The 25,550-nt window shown below is 48.1% G+C and overlaps 1 protein-coding gene and 1 long non-coding RNA gene across 3 annotated transcripts; one reads left to right on the forward strand and one right to left on the reverse strand.

Annotated features, from left to right (window-relative positions):
* Nucleotides 1-864: 864 nt before the first annotated feature.
* otud7b (OTU deubiquitinase 7B) lies at nucleotides 865-25,498 on the reverse strand. Of its 2 annotated transcripts, none has more exons than XM_077012592.1 (12): nucleotides 25,292-25,498; nucleotides 12,249-12,433; nucleotides 11,666-11,830; nucleotides 11,116-11,343; nucleotides 10,685-10,786; nucleotides 9,916-10,043; nucleotides 9,540-9,646; nucleotides 9,150-9,277; nucleotides 7,995-8,144; nucleotides 7,396-7,510; nucleotides 6,700-6,784; nucleotides 865-6,335 (listed from the first exon to the last, which is right to left on the reverse strand). In XM_077012592.1, exons 2-12 carry the CDS (start codon nucleotides 12,331-12,333, stop codon nucleotides 4,887-4,889), a joined length of 2,742 nt encoding a protein of 913 aa, XP_076868707.1. In that variant the 5' UTR covers nucleotides 12,334-12,433; nucleotides 25,292-25,498; the 3' UTR covers nucleotides 865-4,886. The 2 variants fall into 2 exon arrangements, with proteins under 2 accessions (XP_076868707.1, XP_076868706.1); XM_077012591.1 differs by having other exon boundaries at nucleotides 865-6,338.
* Nucleotides 17,452-18,487, forward strand: LOC143518248 (uncharacterized). Its single transcript, XR_013132115.1, has 3 exons — nucleotides 17,452-17,684; nucleotides 17,974-18,153; nucleotides 18,387-18,487. It is a non-coding gene; the product is annotated as an uncharacterized LOC143518248 (long non-coding RNA).
* Nucleotides 25,499-25,550: the final 52 nt, after the last annotated feature.

Below are 25,550 nucleotides of genomic sequence, written 5' to 3' on the forward strand. Positions count from 1 at the left end.
AAACATAGGTGTTCTTCCGAGGTGCTGCACCTGACTCGGAGATGGACCACCTCTAGTGGCTTCGGCACTCACCTGGGTGTGCAGATCACAGTCGGATGTCTACATCCACTCTGTCTGGCTGGCTTCTTCTGAAACACACACCAGCACGGCCAAAAAAGAAATGAAAACCGATACCGTAGATATGGACGGCTGTATGATTTATTCATCAGACTCTCACTTTGAATTCATCGGAGATGAGAAAATAATAGTAGGATAATAAATATAAAAGATATGCATGCATGTATGCAATTGTATGCATGCAATTTAAAAAAGTATTTGAAATAAACATTCATGGTATTTCAGGATGGTGTCTATGATCACAAAGGACCAAACTCCTTGACATTACTCTCCCCCTCTACTGAAAACTGAAGGTTCCATCTAAATTTCAACAGCTAACTGTAATGTATTAATCTCTCAGTGATACAGGCCATGAGAGGTCATGGTATGGGTCATTATCTGCTGCACACATCTTGTTCTCACTCTGAAGGCTAGTGGCCTGGAGCAAACCAATGCGTTGTGAAGATGAAATGTATCTAAAGAACCACTACACGAACAGCATTTTCACGTTGAGTCAGGTGGCTTCCCATTACATGAGCAGCTTTCTTAGAAGAACTGGATCAGTAAAGCTGTGCAACATCACATCACTTCTTAACATCAAAATAATACAAATTTGTGTGCTCACTGACACACGCATAACAATTTACGTTGCAGGATAAGCAGGGAATTCTTCTTAGAAGGGAACACGGTCCTGTTCGCATCATCACAGGAAGTATATACAGCATATTTAAGCACAGGTGCAACAGAACAAGCAACACAAAGTTGTGTTTAAATACAATGGAAATTTTATTCAAATGGTGCAAAAAAGGAAAAAAAATTAAACCAACATAAAAACCAGATGTTCTTTCCATCTAGATTGCACTGCCATACAGCCCGGGCTTGCCTCTCAGAAAAACAAACAGAAAAAAAAGTGAAAGAAAAGAGAGATAAACTAACACAAATTGCTCAATTAACCAGAAGTTTCGCACATTTTTGGTTGAAAGAATTGCAACTGTGATGTGTACTATACATGCAAGAGTTTCAGCCTCATGCCGATTAGATGCTGATGACTGATATTCGGTCACATCCATGAACATGTAGAATATAAAAATAGCAAATCCATTACATAACAAAAATGAAGTCCACCCTTATTCAACAGGAGGTGTAGTCCCCACCAATCATCTCCAAAACAGGATCTCAAAATATTTAAGAAGGAAGCATATGAAGCTTCAAAACAGAAACCAAAATGACTGGAAGTGATAAAGGCGTGCCTGTTAGATGACAAGCCACATCAGAAAGAACATTCCAGGTTCAGAAATAAAAACAAATTCCAAACGGAAACATCTGAAAAAATCTTACTATAAATATATATTCTCAAATCAAAGCATTTTGTCAGGACGTTAAGGAAGAAATTAGTGTGTTTACAAGAAATCAGAATGTTGAAGAGGCTCTTGGTAGTCACCCAAAACGCACCAGCGACCTCCAGTGAATACTGAACACTCGACTACAAATTCAGATGACTGCACCACTCCTTCACTTCCCCTCCGTTTAGTGTCATGCCACTTATACATTCTTTACTTTAAAAATACTGTAAAACTGGTTTTGGTTTACAAAAATAACTCGAACGTATTTGTACAACCATTTTCATTGTCATATTTTTAATACAAAAAAAATGTCTGCAGTCTTGTTTAAGTCCCATGTTCTATGATTCTTAAGCGTTCCATGAACGAATGAACTAAATGTACATTAGTTACATTTGATGGAGAAACAAACACATTCAGCTGACATTTTTGACATTTTCTTGTTTGAAGCTTTTGCAACAGAACAATATTCTCTAAGAGTTCCATTTCACTCACACACACACACACACACACACACACACACACACACACACACACACACACACACACACACACACACACACACACACACACACACACACACACACACACACACACACACACACACACACACATACTCTGAGACTTAGGGTAGTAAGTAGATGTCCAAGTAGATATTACGATTGGTTAAAGCTGCAAAATTGTCTATCGTTATTTGCATTACAGTGAAATGTGCCTGACCCAGAGAAATCTCTCCACAGGAGCAGCACACCTTTCATTAGAAGGAGATAACTGCAGCGGGTGAATGCTTTCCTCCATTACACAGGATCACAATGAATTAAACTGGTCATTGATGAGCTGAAGAAGTACACATAATGTACTGTCTAACTGCGCCATCCACTGGCCATGTCTGGGAATTACATAGGGGGAAAACATTAAAGGGGCAAGGTGCCATAGAGTTTTATACAGAACTAAAAGAAATCATTGTGAGTTTACTTCAATAGACCACAAAATATACCACGGTATGAAAAAGAGACAAGAACAGTATCTTTTAAACTGTAACACATTGGGTGAATAATAAATACCATGCATAAAGAAGCATGTTACTTTTGTCAGTATACAAGTTTGGAATCTAATTGTGCAAAAATTCTGACTAAGCAGAAACACCAGTAAAATGGTAATAAAATATCTTGGTTGCTCTCACACAACCACTCTGAGGTTTTGGAAAGATGCCTTCAATTGAATTATTGCATTTAACAAAAGGGTTATGTACTAACATTTTCAGTTATTAACGCTGGTGCTAGTAAGCCAAAACTTTCAGCATCACCAATCACAAATTGAGAACACTACACAGAGTTTAGAATTCATATTAATAGTTTTGTCTGACCATAGTCTAATAACTTTTGAATGTTTTAGGTATATTATATTAAATATGTATAGTATGCAGTACAATAGACTATATTACACACTGTATAATATAGAGGGAAATCAGAATTCTGTATGTTAATCAGATCCAGATACCCAAAGCACAACATGACCTTCACCAGCTACTAGCACACAGCTGAGCACAGAATTTCATGTCAGTGAAACACTTGCGCAGAATGACCCTGTTTCAGCAGATTATTAACTGGGTGCCCTATACACAGATTATGTAACTAGCTAACAAACGCAAGCGTTTATACAGTGACCTAAACGATCTATTCAAAAGACACAAGTCAGTTGTCAAAGCAGCGATACCATCTTACGGTACAACTTGAGATCTCCTAGCAGGGAACACGGTCACTGTGAGACTCTGGAAGCTCTATCCATTTTGAATGGCGCGAGATCTTCAGTGTTCTGTTCTGTAGCAGTATTCAATGTAAGTGGAGACATGCAGCTTATGGTCAAGGAGACTATGAAAAAAAATATATAGCATTGTATGAGCAGAATTTCACCAGTGCATTAATGGGAAAACGAAGAAAAAACAAAACAAAAAATAAAAAAGTCTATTTGAGTTCAGATCGACAATCTCCACAAGGACTGGACCGAGACTGAGAAGGCAACTGGGAAACATCAAGGTTGCTAGCAACACGCTGGCACATACAGCCGTGACGTCCGTGGGTTTGAGCTTCAGCGCTGAGCTTGATTCTGTGCCAGGCCAGGCCGCCGTCCGGCCGCAGAATGGTCTAGAATCACCGTCCTCTTCATTAAAATCGTTAACACCACAACACAAACGCAAGGGAAAGCACGCGAACACACTCAACCTCTAGACGTTAGAAAAGTGCTTGACTTTGTGCAGAGAAAAGTCCACTGACCCAGGATCAGTATCTGAAGGACATGAGCACGTGGAGGTCACCTGGGACCTGTATAACATAAGGGGGTGAATTTGCTATATAGGACTTTATTGCCTAGAGACTTTCTTATTTGAATGAACTCCAATTAAATCTTGAGTTCTTTAGTTGCTCAGCACAAATCATTGGGTAACGATATGTTAATATAAGGACTTACGATAAGGCAAAAATCATGACCGCAGGATAAACATTTTAGAAGCAGGCGAGTGCGTCTTTCCTTAGGAACAAATAGGTTATCATCAGGGAAATGTTCCTATCATGTTAAGACAGGTAAAATGTACACCAGGGCAAAGTGTGTGAAGTAAATGTAGCTGGTGTAGCAAACTTTGGGTTCTCCTTAAGGTAGTATCCACTAGTTCTGCACTTTATTTAAAAAAAATGTCACCACTGCAACACTTCACATAAAGACAGATTAACAACTGCAGCCATTGGAGTGACTAACCATACAGTAAAACCTTTGGCTGCCAAGGTTTTTGCTCCTTAGGAGTTCAGAAAGACATAGAGCATCTTTTGGAGTAAAATTGCCCAAACATAAAATTCCTGCTAGCCCGATTTAAGCGAGTCAGGCCATGGCTTGAGAAACAGGGTTAGGGTTAAAGCATAGCGTCATCTGGTTAAAGGACTCTAAGCAACCCTACGGGGTGAAGTCTGTCAGTGCTGGCTAGCGGCGTTATGTGCTGATGTCTAACATATTTCTAACATCTTATGGCAAAAACGTTGGTTAACTCCTCATTAAGCTGAAACCTTATTGATTCCTCTCCGACAAAGCCGCTGTACACGTGTGCATTTTCCGTTTGTGCTTGGTGTCGACATGGGGCGTGTGCCTATTGCTGTGTGTTTCAGTAGCCTAATGCCACAGCAGCACAGTAGCGCCCCAAAATGGATCACCTCCTACGGCCTCGTCGCCGACGGGAAGCACGGACAGCAGCGACATAGCGTGAAAGGACAGAGCAGCGGCGACGGCCGCACGCGACTGCTGCCCGAAACCCAGGACGCGGACGCCCGGTTCCTGCCACCTCCGAGCTGACAAAGGAAAGCCCGTCCCAAAGTCTGGAGTGAGAGCCCTCGCGACAGGATGCACCGAGGCCCACATGCACAAGGTGGCGCTGCAGAGTCCTTCCGGAGGGTGGAAACGAGACGCTCAGAAGCGGTGGTTGGCTGGCTCCGTTTCCCTCTTCTTCAGCTCCTCTCGGTAGCAGTACGAGCAGTAGTTGCAGGTTTCCGGGTGACCGTAGTAGTTGCAGCTTGGCGTTCGGCACCTGCTGGACTGCAGGCCGGCCAGGCCGCCCGCGCTGCCCAGGGAGTAGTGCCTCATGGGAGGCGGCCCGCCACGAGCGTCCAAAACGGAGCGCGGGTCCCGCAGGCCGTTGACGTAGCCCTCGCCGGGGAACCCGGGCATTTCGTGCTCCTGGGCGTAAGAGGAGAAGCAGGGCACGGCGCGGGACGGGCTGAGAGTCGAGGCGGAAGGGGGCGGGTGGTACTGAGGGTGGGGATGACCTTGCGCAAGGGGGCAGTGGCGAGGCAGGGTGGCATAGGACGGCAGGCCGGGGTAGGGCGACGGAGAACCGCCGGCCAGCTGGCGTCGGGCATCCACGTAGCTGTGCATGTGCAGGTGCTGGGGGAGGGGCGAGGGTGCCTGGTCGATGAAGCTGGGTCTCGGGATGGGCACCACGCCCGAGTACACGGCCGGGCTGAACGAGGGTGACTTGAGAGCGGCGAAAGTGGTCGAGGGACCGTCCACCGACTCCTCCTTGCTCTCAAAGCTCCGGTAGCCCAAGTCCGAGGGTTCTTTCTTCAACTGCACCCCATTGGTCGCCCCGAGAGGAGGCGCGGGCTTTCGCTCAGCCTCCCTCTTCTGCTCCTGCTCGGCCCGGAAGCGCTCCTCCGCGTCGGCCAGGTACCGCTGGATCATCTCCTCCTGGTAGGGCTGCCGGGCGCTGGTGGTCAGCAACCCGGCGAAGATGTAGCGGCGCTCGCCCTGCATGGCCGCCCGCAGGATGCCCAGACTCACCTTCACGTCCGAGCTGTACTTGAAGGGGTCGCTCTCCGACGAGCTGCTGCCGTTCTGCCTCTCGCTGCCGGACGAGGGCGAGCCCTTCCCCGAGTCCTCCGACCCCGCCTGGGCCGAGGGCGAGCCGTCCTTGCTGCCCTTGCGGCCGCGCAGCGAGCCCTTCTTCTTCTCTCCGCCCTCGGCCTTGGCCCCGCCCCCGCCCGCCCCCGCCGCCGCCCCTTTACTGGTCATCAAGCCGCCCACGTTCTTCTTCAGCTTGCTGCCCAGGCTCTTGCCGAAGCTGCCCAGCTTGTTGGCCACAGAGTCCGCCCTCTTCTTCTCCTTCTCCTTCTCCTTCTTGCTCTTCTCCTTGCCCGCCGCGCCCGTCGTCTTGGCCGAGCCGTTGCTGGAGGAGCTGGAGGAGCTGGAGGAGCCGCCGGCGGACTTGCCCGTGGACCCGCTGGTGCCCGCCGCGCTGCTGTCCCCGTTGCCGTTTGAGCTGCTGCTCACGGACTCCTTGTCGGATTCGCCAGAGTCTGGGGGCGTGCGAGCGTCCTCCCCCGCCGAGGCGGTCGGAGACTCGGGCTGAGCCAGCGGAGCCTGCTGTGGGACAGAGACCACACACACACACAGCATACACACAGACAGACACACCACAGACATAGCCTTTACACCACGTGCCTGACAGCTTAACCAGACACAATACCACTGCTAATAGATCAGCCTCCATTAAGTCAGATCGATCAGTTTCAAGAGGAAACTTATTAACTCACCAAATACAGAATTTACTAGAAGTACTAGTCTCTAAGCCATTTAAGAAACTGCACTATGAAAGGGAGCAGCCACATTGAAGCCGCTTAGCTGATAAAAGCAACTATTTAGGCTCTGCTGCAAAAATCTAATATTCTTAGAAAGAGCCACCGGCTAAACACTGTTGAAGCCAAAGATAAGGTGGGCAGCACACCTGGACATCACAGGGCAGCGGGAGCCACGTCACCGTCATGTAGGTGTGCAGGAGGTGCAGCTTGGCCTCCAGAGACAAAGTCACACTGGAGAAGAAGGGGACAGAAATGTGACAGAAGAGTCAGGACAGCTGGACAGAGGTGTCCCTCACAGGACAGCTGGACAGACGTGTCCCCCACAGGACTGTATGGCCACTTCGACGTAACCGATACTTTCTAGAACAAGAATATAGCAGTTTCTCAACTAAAAGATTCCACGGTATGTGCTTCTTTAAAAAAATCTGATTCAGAGAAGTCAGGAAAGGGTTCCAGATCTAACACTACAATCGGTTTGAGACTTATAACTGTTGTAATAAGACAAGTTGTGCTGTCCTATTTGCAGGTTGCGAGATTTGCAAGTGTTGCAGGAGATGATCACCTAATAAGTGGATTAGTGGTGCTAATATAGAGCATCAGGCTATCCCTGCTAGTCACCACCGGGCCTACATCCACAAAGCATTGTGGGAAAGAGTAAGGCTGATGTAGAATGTTTTTTTGTTTTTCTATCTTATTCAAACAAATGAACTTTGTGTCTCTACATAAACTCAATATATGTGACTGCATTTCAAGGCACATGGACTCTCACTACTACCACACACACAGTACTACCATGACACTTTCATGATCATTAGGCAGGCAGGAAGAGACGTGCATCCCACCTGGCGAGCATCACGTTGTCGGCGTCGTCTCTGCCCCACTCCCAGTCCTTGCCCGGGTCCACGGCAAAGTGAACGGGCAGCATCTTGTGATCCGAGTCAGTCAGAGGAATCACCACTTCACAGAAGACAGCAGCCATGAGTCAGTGTCTTTTACCCATCACTCCTCAAGTCACTCCGCACGGATTCCACCACCCAGCACACGTCAAGCAGGTAACCAGAACTAGATTAACTGGTACTGATGTGCAGGGAGCCATTACATACATGTACAGGTCTTGGTTATTGTAACTGTAAATAGTAAATGTGTTAAATGTGTTATTTTAAAATAGTTTGGATTTTCCCAGTGGATTCTTAGTGGGTGCTTTTAATAAATGCATGCATTGATATGTAGTAACAACTAAATACATCTGCCATTTGCATTCCAAGTGATATATATATTATCTGAAAGGATGTTGTAGACAATCAAGCAAATGGGATAGTAAGAACAATGAGACATTTTGTGGTAATCAATCAAGCTCAAAATCCTTCGACAGACCATCAGACACAAAGAAGTGAAGGTCTAAAAAAACACGGCCATGAAAACCAAGTCCAGTCCTGCCAACCTTGCTCTTTGGAGCCGTCCTTCTGCTCCATGGAAACCAGGGCAGAGAAGTGGGCCTGGTCGTAGGCCAGTACCAGTGGTGAGCGGTGACACTTGCTAGCGGCGACCTCCAGGGGGAGATAAATCCCGCCAAATGGGATCGGGGCAAAAGCTGGGGGGGGAAATAAAGTTCAAAAGGGGACAAGTTTTATGGAGACACAAGAAGACACGTCTACACTGTTACTAGGCCTATAAGTGATGCGTGTGCACCAATGATTTTCAAAGTGTGAGTGGTCCGCTACTTTCAAGTCCTTATCGTAGTCCCTAAAATAAAACGTGTTATGAATGAGAAAACATTCCTCCTTACATCGAGTTTGAGTCACATGATGCCTAAAGACTAAACATGGCACAACTGGCATTTTGTGAAACAAATCTTTGTTTTTTCTCAATTTTTCTTAATCAAAATGAACAGAAAACAAGTGAACAGCAAACATCCTTTACACCACAGTGCCGGTACTTTAACCGCTCAGCACAGACAGGCTTGACAAATGCAGCCATAAAACTTTGCGAGCCTCTTCCTCTCAGTCCCAGTGCAGCCTTCTTCTCGTAAGGACGTGAGGTGACGTGAGGTCTCGTGGGGAACGTGACTGAGGCGACACCAGCCACACATTCTTGTCTCACTCTTCAGCACCAACTCACACCCATACAGCTAGCGGGCTGGCGGCAGTCAGCGTCTTTATATGTGTATTCATTTTAAACACTAAATATTGATCAACAAATATAGGTTCTAATAATTATATGTAATTATAAAACGGCATAGTTAAGTCACTTTTTAAATGGTCCGTCAAGACGCATTAGCCATGTAACTGAGACAGTTGCAGAGACAGATTATTACGAGACAGAGTGCTAGGGTTACGGGCATGAAGCATCTATTGGAAATGCTTCATGAAATCTGGGAGCTTCTTACATTGGAACCGAGGACATTCATGATGAGATCTGGATCACATTTAACTTATGATAGGAAAACATTTAAAAAACATTTAAACTCCCCCTGCTGTTTATATTTGGAATAACAACATGGCTACTTCCAGGGGGAAAAAATTGCTTATTATTACAAAATAAAAGTCTCATTCAGAATACTACACAGATGCTATCCAGTACAAATGTAAATGTATACCTTCTCCTCCAGAGTCTCTCAGCATTGTGTCAGCAACCACCACTATCGGTCTACGGAGCACATGAGCTAACACAAAGACATGGAACTCCTCTAAACTCTCATAGACTGGCTCCTCCTGCGACTCTGCCCTGCTCACAGACACACACACACACACAGACACACACACACACGATAGGTACACAAAGACAATAAGAAAGAGAGAAGAAGAAATCTTTAAATATGTATTTGTTCTTGTCAAGATCTTACACTGCTTCATTTAGTTCAGGTGTTTAATGTGGTCTGGTTTAGTTAAACTTTATTTATCCTTTGTGTTTAAATCAGATTTGTGTTTGGAATAGAAGGTAAGAGAATTGGGGGGGGGGGGGGGGGGGGGGGGGTAAGCAAACCCACCCGTTGGTGCCGTTGCCAGTGTAGTGTATCCTGGGCTCACTGGAGGCCAGCTTCAGCAGCTCATTCCATTCCTTCTGCCACTCCTCCTCAGTGTACACCAACCCAGACTACACACACACACACACACACACACACACACACACACACACACACACACACAATATACGCATGTGGCCCAAATGTAGCATGTTCACCATGTGACTACTTGTAAGCTTCAAAACTGAGCATTAAGCACACAATATTGGATACACAGGTCAGGCATGACAAGGGTGGGGACGGCAGGGTGGGCGTGGCCCAGGGGCGGGGCCAGCAGAGTGGGCGTGGGGATGGTAGAAGCGGGCGGGGCCCAGGGACAGAGGGGCAGGGCCCTGCTCACCTCTTTGTTCTGCATGGTCTGCTGCCACCTCCAGCGGCGCCTCAAGGCCTCCCTCTCCTGGCCGTGGTCCATCAGGGCGTACAACGACTTACGCAGCATCAGGTCTCGGTCGTGGAAGCCCCACATACCTGTGGTCCAGGTTCAGAGGTCAACATACTCAAATCACTATCCAACAGAGTGAAAGTGCCAGTTCTGAAGGAGCTCCTGACTTTCTGCATTCTAATTTTCTGAATGCAGTTTTTTGCTTTGACATTCAGTGTGGTGACACTGGCTGCACTCTGACGCACTCCCACACCACGACACAAAATGTGGGAGTGCGTCTTTGAACTATAAATAGTTCAAAAGCTCCCACCATCCTAGAAGATTAAGCTGTTGTACAAGAAAAGAATTTTTTAAGTGGTAAATTTATTAGCAATTACAGAGCAGGATGAGAACCATAAACCTTTTGACACTTAACACTGTAGGCCTACATACTATTAACACTGTAGGCCTACATACTATTAACACTGTAGGCCTACATACTATTAACACTGTATGAGCACAAAAGATCAGACAAAAAATGTGGGCCAGTTGGCAGGACCCGTTTGGCCTGCCAACTGTGGATCTGAACTACAAGGGTTATTGAGTGGTGGCATTTTTGGGCAGGGTGTTCCTTCAACTGCGCCGTGAGGCCCGTGACTGCCCAGCCCCTGTGGACCTCGTGCAGGGCCCGGAGAACGCAGGTGCAGGTGTGTGTCGAGCTCAGCGTGGGAACCGATCGGACGCTCACCTAGAGACGCAGCGTGCAGTAGACAGTTTCCATCTCCGCTCGTAGCTAAGGGCAGCAGGCTCTGACAGCCTGGGCCCAACTTTGTCCACCAGTTCAAGCGACCTGCGCGGACACAATTAACTTGCACTGTATTTCATTATATTACAACTGTTACAGTCAAAACTACATAATGCCTATTGGACATTTGCAGGCCTTTGCCAATAGACAAGATTTAAAGAACTGACCAAATTATTATTTTAATCTTTTACTATCATGTTACAATGATACTCCAATCATCAAGTGCCATAACGCTTGAGCATTGGAAAGCGAAACAAAACTTTTAAAAAACTTCAGCATGTATAGTCAACTGACTGCAGGAGGCACTGTAAAAACTGACCCAGGATCAGTTGGCTCCCTGCCGTCAGAAATGCAGCCCTGTGTTGGGGACTCACCGGCGTGCTCCAGGGCCACCAGCATGGACTGCTCGATGAGGTCCCTCTCGATGAAGCCACGGAAGTCCTCGCGGTAGACGGTGAGGTCGGGCAGCTGGAAGGTGCAGAGGGGCGTGTCCAGGAGCGCATCGTTGCTGCCGGCGCCGGTGCTGGACACGTGAGAGCGGGCCAGGGACACGATGGTGGAGCTGGCGTGGGAGATACCCCGGGACAGGCGCTTCTCCGTGGCTGCAGAGTGCACAAGTACACCACAGATCAACACCTGGGGCCGCTGGAGAAAAGGCTTTTATCCCACATTTAAGCCAGAGTTGGTGAGCCTCATTACAAGGGGTAAACGCACAGTAGAAAAAACCAGACGAAAATAGTTCAGTCCATAACGCTCTGGTGAAGTAATAAAGGACATATAGTCTGGAAATGAGGCCTACTGGAAAACAGTCCTATTAAATAAGATTTGTTAGTCATATTAACATTTTTAGTCAAACCATCTTTTATATTTTGGAAGAGAAATGTGATTTTTATGTTTGGGGGGGGGGGGGGGGGGGGGCTGTACCTTGTACCACCTCATCCTGACGGTGGAGGAGCGGTCGGACTCCACGTGCCCCCTCCCTCTCCGCTAACACCCGCTCCTCCACAAACGTGTAGGACAGGCTCCCAGCGTGGACCTGCCTCAGCTGCTCGAAATCACTCAGGGCTGCCGTCAGGTCCCAGTTCTTACCTGGGGACGGGGACACACGCGCGCGCACGCACACACACACACACACACACACACACACACACACACACACACACACACACACACACACACACACACTGACATTAACTGAATGTCAATACGGGCAGCGTGTGGCTGTGAGTTTTCTGCAGAGGTGGCCTGAACAAACAGTGACTCCACGGCCCCGGCGGACGCACACTGCAGGACAATATATTTTTAAATGCACAATCTTATCTGCAAGCGTTGCTAGGCAACACTGTCCTGGCTTTACCTCCCTGTATACGTTTGGTTTGGATTACTCAACCTACACCCTAATATGTGCTGGGCTGATGGGGAGGCTGCCGGTGGCTTTCAGCCAATCACGCTGCGGCGTGAGGAGGTGTGTGTGTGTGTGTGTGTGTGTGTGTGTGTGTGTGCTCACCCTCCAGCAGGTCTCTGGCCAGCCCGGGCTCAGCTCCCGTGGAGCGGACAAAGTCGGAGAGGACGGCGTCCATGTCCAAGGTCATGTGATCATGAAGCTGCGGTGCGGCAGGGGGGCATGAGGGCAGCGAGAGGAAGACGGGGGAGCGTCTGTCCCACACCACGCCAGCGCTGACACTGCCACACCTGGGGGGGGCAGACAGACAGGCAGACAGACAGGCACGGACAGAGAGAGACAGAAACAGGGTGGGTGAGCGCGTTCGGTGAGACAAGCAAACACATTGGAGATGCAGACAGGGCTCAGTGGCCCTGCTGCCGGGCCTCGTCTGCCAAGCCGTGAGCATGCCGAACTGGAGCTGCACAGACCATGCCCCACAGTCACATGACCACGCCCCAGTCACATGACCACGCCCCAGTCACATGACCACGCCCCGGTGCTGCTACTCAGCCCAGAAAGACCAAACCTGGAACAGAGACGCAGACCTCGCACTACATGCGTCATTTACATGTGACAAGCTCTTCCCGAGGTGTCATTCTTGAAATAAATCTTGTTTTATGCATTTGTTGATCGGGTATTTTCAATCAGAGGTGCAAGGTTACGTTGTCAGAGGGCTCCTGGCGAGGTCACATGACACAGCAGGGATCTGATTGGCTGGAGCAAACACATTTCTAAATTACAAGCATTGACACAGCAGTGAGAACTAAATCTGTTGGTTTTGTTGGTCCCTTTATTTAGAGAAAGAATTCAACCTGATCTCTGCCCTTAAAAACACTCACTCCCACAATGCACTACAGTAACTGACACAACACTGGAGATCACAGCCAAACCAACAAAATGTGTCTGACCCATGTGAGACAGGTCATCGAAAATCAAAGACCGGAACCGCCCTGGTCAGAGTGCCACAGACCACTGAACAAAGTGCAAATCAATATGGGGCGCATCAGTGCTCTTTTCCAGGGAGGAGGCGTGGCCTCTCACACCCCGCCCACACCCAAACACCAGCAAATGAGGAAGCTGGTTGAGGAGTCCTACAAAAGGTACTGGCCCGAGTGCTCCCATACAACTTAATGAGCTCTGCCAGGATGTCACTAGAAGCGCAGCCATGGAAAATTTGACCAGCGCTGAAGAGTAGGCGTATCAGCCCGGCCAGGCAGATGAAGAGTAACGGACCACAAAGCCCAGGACAAGCTGCGGTCCAGCCCAGGACAGAGCCACTAATATGTAGGCTATGATAAGGAAGGCTGCAGGAAGTCACTGGAGGGGTGACTGCGTGCGTGAAGCAAAACCGTTATCGCCAGTGATGCTCATTGGGTGTTTTAGATGGGGAGGGGAGCATGGCCAATCGAAGGGACGCCCGTCTCAGACCACGCCCTCTTTCTACGGCACCGACTCGGGTGTCTGTTCCGAACGGCGTCGCATGACTCATAGTTTTCCTTCATTCATCAGCTCTCTCCCGTCTCACGTCTTGGCTCGTCCTCACGTCCCAGCACGAGGACACACACGCACGGGTGACGGACGGCACCGCAGCGCACTTAACGGGGGAAGAGAGGCCCGCAGAGAAACGGCAACCGTCTGTGGGCGCCTCACACACGCACATCCACTCACACACCCTAAAGCTGAAGGGCATGTACCGTTGATCCATGTATACTGCAGTCTGGACGCCTACAGTACAAACACAGCAAGCTGTATTATACACTTACAGCTACACAGGTCACAGGTCTGCCTGTACAGTGAGAACCAGCCAATCACAGGCAGCTTTACAGAGAAAGAGTGAAGTGAGTGTAAATGTTTGCATGGAGGAAAGCAAGAGGGGGAAATGTGTGGAGGAACAGGACAGTGAGGAAACCTTAGAGAAGCACACAGCAGAAATCATGGCACACACACACACACACACACACACACACACACACACACACACACACACACACACACACACACACACACCTATCTAAACTTGGGCTACAGAACCATAACTAATAATAGTTTAGCTAATGGTCCATATCCTAAACTATACATTAGTGCTGGGAAGCTTGAGTAATTTCCAAGCCAATTCATCCCTTCTGGGAGGCAAAAATGTATCAGTTTAAAAGGTCCAATCAATTATTTCCTCAAGTTCAATTTCAGCATTAATACACTTGTGCAAAACCCCATCAAGCAAACAAGAACATTGCGTTTCTTTTATGTGATGTTCAGCATTCTACTAATACGATGGTGTGTTGATGTAAACTTTGAACTTGCAGATCTTGCAGATAAATATACTAAAACACAAACATGCAAATATCCTAAAGGTTTACTACTAATAGCTTTTGCATAAAACATCCTCTGTGTGGGAGGTGCTTCACTTCATGGATGTTCTGTGGCCAACATGCAGGCCAAACAAGCTTTGTGGTGATTTTGAATTTATTTATTTTATTTTTTAATACCACTTTTTAAGCCCATTTGTTAGGCTAGGTTAAAAAATATGCTACATTTAATCTCATCAACCAGCAGGTATAAAACCATGTGGTATTCATATTATCAGGGTATTTAAGATAGATGCTGGTGTATGATCTTTTGTTGCCTGTATGGCGCAGACATGTTCAGAGGTGTTCGGAGTAGCCCCACAGAGGAGCCTACACACATGAAAGGAGAGAGAGGGAGAGAGAGAGTGAGTGTGTTTGCAGGGTAAGGTCAGGGAGGCTGTCCAGTCCAACCAAAGTGCACTGGCCTTCAGTGGTTTCATCAAACATCTAAGAGAAACACCTGGAAGACAAACAAGTGCCCCAGAGACGAGAGGACAGGAAGCGTCAGGCAGGGTCGTCAGTAGCTTACACCGGAGAGATCAACGGAGCGGTCCACACCGGGCCACGTGAGCACACTCGCGCTGGACGTAAACGTGTGCGAGGGTTGGTGGGTGGGGTCCAAGGTTTGGTGGGCGGGGCCCAAGCCTGTTCGACGAGGCAGTTCCTCACCAGATAGGCAGGCTTTTGTCCGCTTACATAACGTGACGGGCACGGAGGCCAACACGTAGGTGCTGTGAGATGTCGGGCTCGCTGTCCCACCCACACATCAGGGAGGTCAGGCCTGCTGGTGCTGCTACACAACGACTACATTTAGAAGAGATGGGAAACTTAAAAGCTCTGGCTGTAGCTCACGAGGGCGCGAACAGACACGATTCAGTCTACACAAACTATAGAGTGAAAAGCCCGTGTGGCTGAACGGTGATGATCTAATGTGTGTGATGGCAGCAAAGCAAAACTTGTAGGCTGATCAAATTAACTTAAGCTTTGACTGAAAGGGGGATACATTTTAGTGAAGTGATTGTAATTATGCGGGATCACCACTGGGCATTAGGTATCCAAATATCCAAAATGATTTATGTATCAAAATATGTCTGAAGCCCAGAAAACAACAGTGGCTGGTTCTGTGAGGCAAATCCAAATAAAGCAAAAACGGCAGCGGCATCTTTAATGACACCAACCACGTCTCCTGTGTCTGCACCACTCGTGCCAGCGTCCCTTTAGACGCGGGAGCACAAACAGGGCCCGGCGGTGCCAGGCATGTGGGGGTCTGCGGAGAGATCCTGGCAGGCAGGGTGGCCTGCAGGGCTGGAGCAGGGGGTGACGGGGTCGTCCGGGGTCGTCTGGGGTCGTCCTCCTGCCCCGGGTGTCCCTGCCAGAGTGAAGCTCTACTAAACAGCCCAGCAAAGCCGCCGCGCTGCAGAGTGCTAACAGATGGCAGCAGGCTGCTAAAGTGGCTAACAGGCACAGCTGGAAACAGCAATGGATGGACACACACACACACACACACACAGCGACTCATGGGTGACAAGGACAAGGAGTGAGAGGAGCATCTGTCACATGTGCCGTCTGGGCTGTGTGAGCAGCCTGACGTGAGGGTAAAAGGGGCAACATTTTGGGGGTGAGCTACATTCAAAGGGGCATCTCATCGATCTCAGGCCACACGGGTAAAGGGGGGGGGGGCTTAAGATCTGGACTGCAGAGTGTCAGAAAGCCAATGTGCTGTCTGACTGCTGACGAAATGTTTTCCTAAGTGCCAGCTCAGGGCTGGTTGCGCATGTGATTTGCATACCGTTGGCAAAAACAGGCTTCAGAGCCAGAGATCTGCTGCTTCTGTGAACTGGTCACATGTGCTTTAACACACTTCCATTGGAAATGTTTAGAAACAAAAGCAGAGTCTTCCTCACTGCCTTCATACGTACCAGAGAACAGGGACAAGCAATGTGTGAAATTCACGTGCTGACAAACTAATCCATTAATGTAAAGAAAAGTTACTAAACTCCAGAACAGGTGTGGTTGGAGAAAGAATCCAAGTCTTTGCTCTGGAGAAGGTGCCCTACATTTCCTGCCTGCTGTGAACTCAATATGAACATGCCTCCGACCATGAAAGGATGTTGCTCAGCCCGCCTCTACCGAACCCAACGACCTCCGGGAGATGAACGGCAGACACGGACACACACGGACGTGCCCGCGCGGACACACACGGACACACACGCACAAACGCGGACGCACTGTTAAACTAGGGCATCCTACTGGTGGCTCCTGCAGAAGAGAAGCACCTCTTCCTCCAGGGCCTGGACCTGTCAGAAGAACCCTGCGGTGAGTCAGCACCGGCCCGTCCACAGTCCACCACCGATCCCCAAGCGCGGCCGTGTCCTCTTAAAGGCACAGGGCCCCAAAACAGGCCGACAAAGGGCCGGTCGAGGACCCTGGAGCTGTTGCTGAAGTTATGGACCAGAAGAGAAAGCCCACTCCTAGTGATGGGCCACTGAGGGGGGGAGGGTAAGAGGCCTAGCTGGGGCCTTAAAAACAATGATTGCTATTAAGAACTATTTTTACATTAGAAACTGTACCTTCAAACAGCCATCGGGGAGTGCCAATACTGTCATTTCAATCCACAGAGTCAAAAACACACACATACAGACACACACACACACACACACACACACACACACAGTTGCTGCAGCAGCAGTGTAGATCCTGTTAATCTGAAGACTGCTTACTGAAGCTCAGATTTTAAGAGCTCCTTTAAAAATCTGACATAAAATCCAAAAGGTAAAGGAACTATATTGCAGCACAAAATGTATGATTTGATCAGGGGCAGGGGATGAGTTCATATACACCACAACAATCCTCCGCTTTCAGGAAATGCGAAAACTGCTCCTAGCTGAGTCACGTCAACGGTGCGGCGACTGGTGCGAACTGCCTTGAGTACCGGCCAACAGAGTAATCCGTTTAGTCATCAGTCTGTTAGGATTATTAAATAACCTCCCTGCTATGGCTGGCAGGAGCCTTGGCTACACACGCCGGAGCGGTGCGAGTGAAGCCCATCGCTGCGTCCACACGCTCCCACGCCACGAGCCGTCTCCACGCATGCAGTCGCCGGAAAGCAGCTTAAAATGCAGTTTCTGGAGTTCTGCCTGAAGTCTGAGCCTGGGTAAAAGGTTTTGCTCTCTGATCGTCTTGGGCAAGGCAAGTGGCACTTTGTTTACTTGCAGTTAATTAAGGTGTTAAAGCAGTTTGTTGGAGTCGTTTCTGCAGTTAGGGCTTTTGCGCAGGTGCCGATCGATTCGCTTAATGTGGTCGGCGATTCCCTGCCGACTTGGGTTGAAGATAAAACCCTCTTTCGGCCGAGATGAAGAACTGAAGTCAGTTGAATTTCACTGTTTTAATAAACTGAACAGCAGGGGTTTTTCTGCCACACATTCTTCTTCTGTTTTGGTCAGAGCCGCCCGGGGGGGGTCCACTGGGGGCCACGGCGTGCGGAGAGAGGGGCCACAGCGCAGGCAGAGCCGCTGTCGGCCCAGAGCGGGGCCCGACTCGGAGTCCCACATTCCTGCTTTCTTCTAGCCACTGTGACCAGAGCGGGCCCGTGGCACTCAGCGGGCCTGGAGCACCCGGTCCAGGTGTGCTGCCTGTCTAAGGTCAACGCGACACTGGCACGTTCCGGCTGCCGAAATGTGGGAGTCAGGAGGTCACGCACAGAGCGTTTCAAACTGATGCTGGATTCGTTTCCAGACTGCAGCGTGTCTGTGATTGACCCCGACACACGTCGGCATGCTGACACACACAAACACAAACACACCCCACAATCCCAGCATAACAGTCATGCCACAAAAATCCTGCTCTCTTTTCTCAGGGCTGAAGAGAGAACAGACTGAATGTACAAGGGTGGTGAATGTGTCATGGCGCAAAGATTCCTCGCCGCAGAACGCTGGCCACAGTGATGTCCAAAACAGGAGGAATGGATAATAAAGCCATTGTTATCCAAGATGAGGCTGTTTATTAATCCCCATGCGTGCATGCTTACAGTGCAATTGGCCAAGCCATGGGCAGAAAGTGGACCAACTCACGGTCACAGAGTGCACTCGGTGGGTACAAGTGAACAGACTGTCATTATGTGTTTAGAGCTTCTAGCAAATATCCCAATGCCTGTTTGACAAATATATAGCTAATGAGAAATGGAGGCTAATGGGCTTTAGTTAGCATTGATGATTAGCATTACAGCAATGCCATTTCTCACTAGACATCAGAACAAGCATTTTGTGAGGTGACGTTTCCTTTTAAACAAGGCACTAGTCCTGAGCAATATGTTCGGGCTCTTAACATCACACCGAGTTTAGAAAAGTCCCGTCAAGAGCCAAAAACAGCAACATATAATCAGGGCCTGAAAATAGCAATGAGCAAAGCAAAGTCTAAACACGGAGCCAAGCGCTCAGGATGCCGGCGGAGAATGGCACAACCTGGCAACAATCCCTTAGCTGAAGACCACAGGATAAAACGAGGGGCAACATCTGATCAGCGTTACACAACGCCTTTTCAGCCATGAGCCCGACAGTCAAAAAGGGCTACGTAGCGTTAGCATAAGGCACTTAGGCCGCCACAGACTCCGATACGCAGCGTCTGACGGCACCAAAGTCATGATAAAGAGAAACAACTTGCACTATTTGTGACTGTCTGCTTCTCGCTGTGGCCTACTCAACAGCGAGCCCTGAAAACACCTCTGGCGAGTTCTCCGCAGGGATGAGGGGCAAGAAGTGCCGTGTAGGACAAGTGGATTCCTACCCCGCGTTCAGGGTTCTTCATCTGCCTTCATCTTCATCACAAACCATGCTAGACACATCTACACCGACCGTGTATACCATGAAACACCAGACCTCAACGGAGGACATGTTGAAAGGATAAAATGTGCGGATCTCTTTAGCGCTTTTGAAAGCCTCGGCACCATTCTTGGCCAGTGATGTGTGAGGCAGGATCGTTTTCAAATGCTTATTCGCAGAACCCCAGAAATACCCTTCTGTTGCTCGGGGAACTGTTGTGCAGTTCCTCCGCGGATACAGCGACCGTTTTGCTTTCGTTCACCCAGGCGAACAATGTGGCCTGGTTATCACAGCCCAGGGAAGGCGATGCCAACCCAAACTAGGCATGATGTGTGTGAGAAGTCAGATCTAGCAGGGCACATGAACCGGGCTTTCCCCCCCCCACTGAACACCAGCCTCTGCACTGACTCACGTCCTGCTCAGCCAGACAGGCGAGTGCTTTTGTTAATGATAAAATCGCTCGTCACAGAGCTTGGTCAAAGTTCTGTACAAGTTGTTTGCAACCTATATTATTTGGAAGATATAGACGTCGCGGGCCATAATGCTTGCAAGGGCTGTTTAGGGTACCGGTGACCTCAGTTATTTCATTAAAAGTGTTGGGGAAATAGCTGTTGGCTGTTCTCTGATCAAAACTATATGACCATAACCAGGGCCGGAGTGGGACACCTTTTCAGCCCGGGAGTTTTATGCCCAAATCCGGCCCAAAATTATTTTTCCCTCCCAATTGGCCCAAACTAGAGATTAACATGAACCGGCCCATCGGGAATCCTCCCGAATCTCCCGATTAGCCACTCCGGCTCTGACCATAACTCCTGCTCTGATGAATCCAGGTGTGACTCCGACACCCCCCCCCCCCCCACCCAAACACAGGACACATCCTTTTTATGCTACTGCTTACGATGTCTTCCATCAGGAACTCTCGTGTACACTGGTTTCTTTTCCGAACACGTAATGGTGGACACGTGTGGTGTAAACTAGCTGAAGTGCGTACTCCAGGAACGCACATTTTCAGGGCTTCTGGCTGGAGCTCGGTGGTTTCCAGGACAGGAAGTGGGAGCAGAGTGAAGTGGTGTGGTTGGACGTGCGGCCTGCGGCTGGAGGGCATCCGTGGACACGCCACTCCCTCCTGCTCGCTCGCTGCAGGACGTGAAGGTCGCCTTTAAGGCAGTGGCAGGGAGTAGATAAACCAGACCCGACGTTTTATGAGGCTTTTTTTTTGGCTGCTTCCCCTGAGACACAACAAGACCAGAATTACACAATACACAATAAAAGCCAATAGAAATAAAGCCTGCCTAACTAGTTACGACATTACGACAGACTTAACTGCTTTCTTTCTTCAACCCAAACACACCCTCCATGTAAACAAACCAAGTGAGAAAGAGCTTGCCTGCAGACATGACCAGAGCAGCAGCTAACCTGCCGAGGTCAACAAGCGCTTCCTACAACAGCCAAAGAATACAGCGCTACAGTTAGCAGCAGGCCACTCTTGCCTGTTCAGCAGGGGGACCAGTGACTGCTCAATAGGGGGGGAGGAGAGGGAGGAGAGGGGGGGGGTCACTCATGCGAATCCCCACGTGCTGTCTGGCAGCCGGTGCAGAAGCCGGCTTTGTGTCGAATCCCGTGATGTCACCCTGGGCTCTTCAGCCGTGGGGGGAACTGGATTACGGCTGCTCTGTACGTCCACACATGGGACCGTGAGGACGAAGTGAGGATAGGTTCCCTGTGATTGACACACTCTCCCTCTAGGCCCAGAGGTACAGCTCTAAGACCTCGATTGCATGTCATACCACCTGAGCTTTATTGACCCTAAAAGCAGTGCCAAACTAAACCAGTGTTGGATTGTGCCTTTATGCAAGTATTAAACTGTTCTTAACACACAACACCCCCCCTCCATTTTCAAAAACATCAGGGGTATCTTCTGGGCAAAAACAGTACTGAATACTTACCTAAACGAAACATTCAAAACATTATTTACATTTGCTGACGTTCCACTGAACACCTTTAATCATTCCATTGTGTTACTTTGAACATCCCAGACCTGGTAACATCATAATAATAAGGCTGTGCTCATGTCTGTGTCATAGCTCTGAAACACCCATCCTTTACAACAACAACAACATTATGCATGTGTTGAATGCTGATCACACCTCACACACACACACACACACCCCAAACATGAGGTTGTACCTTGAAGTGCAATAACTCAAGCATATTTGACAGATGCCAAATACAGTCAAAGTGCATCACCAGTAGCAACATGGCAGATTAAATGTGGGCTAGACAGGCTGAAGCCTAAAGCAAAGAGGACTACAGCTACTTATGTTGATCTTTGCAGCTAACAGGCGTGATTTGTGGTGAAGCCACAGACAAACAAATGTGTGAACAAAAATAAACAAAACCATGGCTCACAAGGATTGTGGCCCCTTTATGGCACAGGCTAACTGATAACACTAACTCAATTTTCTAGCTTCTGGGTAAATAATTACCTGTCTGCTTTGGTTTACCTTTAAGCCTGTTCCTGCGAACATGAAACTGTAACATGCATAATTACAGTTTAATAAGGCAGTGTTACTACCACCGTTACCTCACTGACTCGATCGTCACCAGCAGAACCCAATGTAGGTGATTTAATAAATTAAACCACCACAGTGACTACTAAACAGAATTAGCCCTTTAGTGAATTTAATCAAAGTTATTGTAGTGATGAACCAAAATGCTTTGCAGCCAGATTCCCTGAAGACTGAGTGGATAAACAGTATTCGCTGTCTTACGCCAAGACTTCCCCAGCCCTCCCCACCACTGCACTGTTTACTTCTTGCCCAAGCAGCCATCACAGGGAGCCTCCTCGTTGGGACATGAAGCAAGGCTTCCAGGCTGGCGTCCGTGAGGGCCAGAGTCCAGCACGGTGTGGGGAGTTCCCTGCTCACACACACCTGCTCCCACCCATCATCGCCGGCTTTAATGCAGTGTCCTCTCCAGAACTAGAGCAAAGCTCCTCTGAAATAAAGTAGTGCAATCCTTGGATAATTGTGATTGTACAAATTGTACAAATATGTACAAGTGACATTTAAGGCCGCTACAAAAAATTTGAATGGATCTTGAACATTATTAAACAAACACCTACAGACTTTGACTGGCTTATCTATGTAGAATTTCACTAATCTCGCCGCATCCGCACACCAGAACTTATTGAGACTATTCAGTGCTGACCTGACATCTCTGGACATAAGGGGGGTACGTCTTCCTGCAGTGGGTAGTCACAGGCCCTACCTCACCTTGCCCAGCCAATCAGGGTCTCCTGAAGAATGAGTTTTAGGACACAATTACCTGTAGGAGGACCGCCATTTGTTTTTATTTCGACAGCCAGGCCACATGAGAATGTTTACAGTGTTTTGCACTGGGCTGCACCATAAACACTGGAAACGTATGATTGAAAGCAACTCGTATGCAGACAACAACAATTAAACATAATGGAGGGGTGGGAATTCTGAATGTAAATAGCCTGAAGAAGTGCCGTTCAAAAAACCACAGAGGTGCAATCTCACTTTAAAACAGACAGACTGCTGAAAGCCGTTTAAGTAGACTAATGATTCACTTTCTAACATATGGGGCCATTGCACCCAGTTGATGTATAAAACAAAAAAAAAAAAACCTCTCATCTCAAACATCCCTGCTAGCAGTTTGGCTAGCAATAAGCAATTTCCTTGAAATACAGCTCATCTTTTTAAGCACTTCTGAAAACAAGGTGGACTTGCTGCAGTGGAATCCATCTGGGTATGCAAATGACTGCCAGAAAATGGCCTTTACGATCACCGATGGTACTTTCCTTGTTTCCATCCCTCACGTTTATGAAAGCAGCCCAGGGCTCGATCTGAGCAGCATCCTTCTGCATCTCTGCTTAGTCTTCCCACCAATTTTCCTGCGGTGGGTGGAGGGGCTCATTCACTATTAATCACGTTCTGTACTACAGATAAATCCATAGGGAATATGATGGCTCCTGGAAGGCCTGGCCCTGTAAGTGATACAAGGTTCCTGCCCCACCAGCCAGCAGCTGTTCCTGGGGGCAGACCATGACGCGGCAGCATGATAAAATTTTCATACCTGCTCGGTGGAATATGGGCAAAGCTGCACAGGACCGGTCCACTCGCGCCGAATGCGCTCGACCACTAGTCAGAGGCGTGGACCGAGCCCTTCCCGGGCAAGGCAATGTCAAGGTGACGCTCGTTATATTGATGTGTGCGCTCAAGCTCGTTTCAGCTCAGTCAAAGCATCCTGGTACGCAGATTCGTCCGGCAGCCTCCGAAATAACACAGGAGTATCTTTAATCAGCCCACGTTTACAATTAAACAGGAATTAAAATGCCCCATCAGACACAACATAAGCCACACTGACAAATGTCAGTGATTCATCACTGACAAGAACAGCTGATTTATGGTGATCAGGATAGGCTTGCTTGTAATGACACGGTCACAGAACCGAAAGTAACTTCAGCACTGGGCTGTGAGTAAGAACAGCACTGTGTGGAATATACGTTAGCAGGTGTCCACTGTTAGAGGAAGACGATGCCCCAGCCACAGCAAGCAGGGTAAAAATGAGCAAAGGGCTTCCTACAGAGCAAAACAACAGAACAGCTCAACAGCCATTAGCTGAATTTATTCCAAAGTGACGGTGATATTCAAGCCACCCGGCTCAATTTTTCCCCCCATGTGGATTTCTGTTCCAGTGCTTGAAATCATTTCTAATTCAACAAGGCTCAATGCTGTGATACTCAATAGCACAGCTACTAAAAACATTTCAAAACATGACAAGATTGTCTTTGTAAGCCAAAACAAAAGGTAAAGAAATCTCACAATTGGTAACAATAAAAGGTTTTTGTTTTCCATAAGAGAGAAAGAAAAGCTTGGTCTATAGGCTTTTAATCTTCATACATTTATCGACAAGCCCCACTTTTATGTTTGGGGTTGGTTTGCCTATCCTGGACAACAAGATGACAAAAGACCTTGTAAATAAAGGGTTGAATAATTTAGGACCAAGTGTAACTGTACGCGTACATTGTGAAGTCTTCATTTGAGCAAGTATGGAAATGAACACACAAACACTGTTCAAGCAGATCAGAGGGGCTCAAGCAACAGCATTATTATTAGTAGTAGTAGTAGTATTCCTAATAACAAAAATACTTTTAGCTTGCACCTGACCTAATTGGTAAAGACAATTGATGGATTTAGATGGTAAAAACATAATTCAAATGGGTACTAATGCATACACAATATGGTCAAATTTTAAAACTGCTCCTACTAACTTTTAACTCTATCGGATAAGACGATATGCCACTTGAAACCCGGCCCATCCGAATGGACCTTTAGTACCAAACGTGTGTGTCGGTACTGGTCTACACCCCGGCTGAAACCTGCAAGCTCTCCAAGTTAGCTTTTTAACTTTTAAAGCGCAATTAATACATAACATTCAGAACAAACAGTCGTGATGTGTGTGACTATGGTACAATTTGGTAAAATAAAGTACAGTCTGTCTCTTTAAACAAACTAAACACCAAACCTTAAATATTTACAGCCAGTATGGCAAGAACCGAGCCCACTTTTCTAACCAGCTAGCTAGCACACTAGCTTTCTGGACCGAGCTAGCTAGCTAACGAGCCCCTCGTAACTTGGATGCCGACATGGACGTTCACACATCACCGCCGCCGCACTAAACGCTCCTGCCAACCCATAGTTAACCATTAAGCGAGATTATTCGCGTTAATAAGTTGTTAACCAAGCACTTTTATACCTTATGGCAACAGCTACCCGGTGGGTCCCACCGCACGGCGCTGCTCGCCTGGTTCCCCAGTGTCAGCTGCCAGCCAACAGTCCCGACAGCTCAGTGACTCGCTTTAGCATTCCGGCTAAGCTAGCGGCTAAGCTAGCAGCTCAGCCCGTTGTCTGCTTACCTTGGCTTGAGCTTAGCGGCCTCGCACAGCGTCTTATTCACCGTCCCATTCCAGCTTCCACGTACAGCGGATTTACCACGGAGGCGTGTGGACTGTCGGCAACTTGTTACCCCGCTCTGCGTCTATCCAAAAGTTACACTTGATTTTACATGCAGACCTGACGACAAAGTGCATTCTTACTCCCACAACAACAATGTCAACCAAGGCGCTACGAAATACGCCCATCTGAGAAAACTCAGCCGTTATCTACCAATTAGAT

Source organism: Brachyhypopomus gauderio, chromosome 7, assembly GCF_052324685.1.
Source record: "Brachyhypopomus gauderio isolate BG-103 chromosome 7, BGAUD_0.2, whole genome shotgun sequence".
Lineage (NCBI taxonomy): Eukaryota > Metazoa > Chordata > Actinopteri > Gymnotiformes > Hypopomidae > Brachyhypopomus > Brachyhypopomus gauderio.

Coding starts and splice junctions, on each gene's coding strand:
- otud7b (XM_077012591.1), bottom strand. CDS start 12,333: ATGACCTTGGACATGGACGCCGTCCTCTCCGACTTTGTCCGCTCCACG. Junction 9,278..9,539: donor ACTGGCAACGGCACCAACGG/GTGGGTTTGCTT, acceptor GTCTGTGAGCAG/GGCAGAGTCGCAGGAGGAGC. Junction 8,145..9,149: donor GAGAGACTCTGGAGGAGAAG/GTATACATTTAC, acceptor TTCCCCCCCCAG/CTTTTGCCCCGATCCCATTT.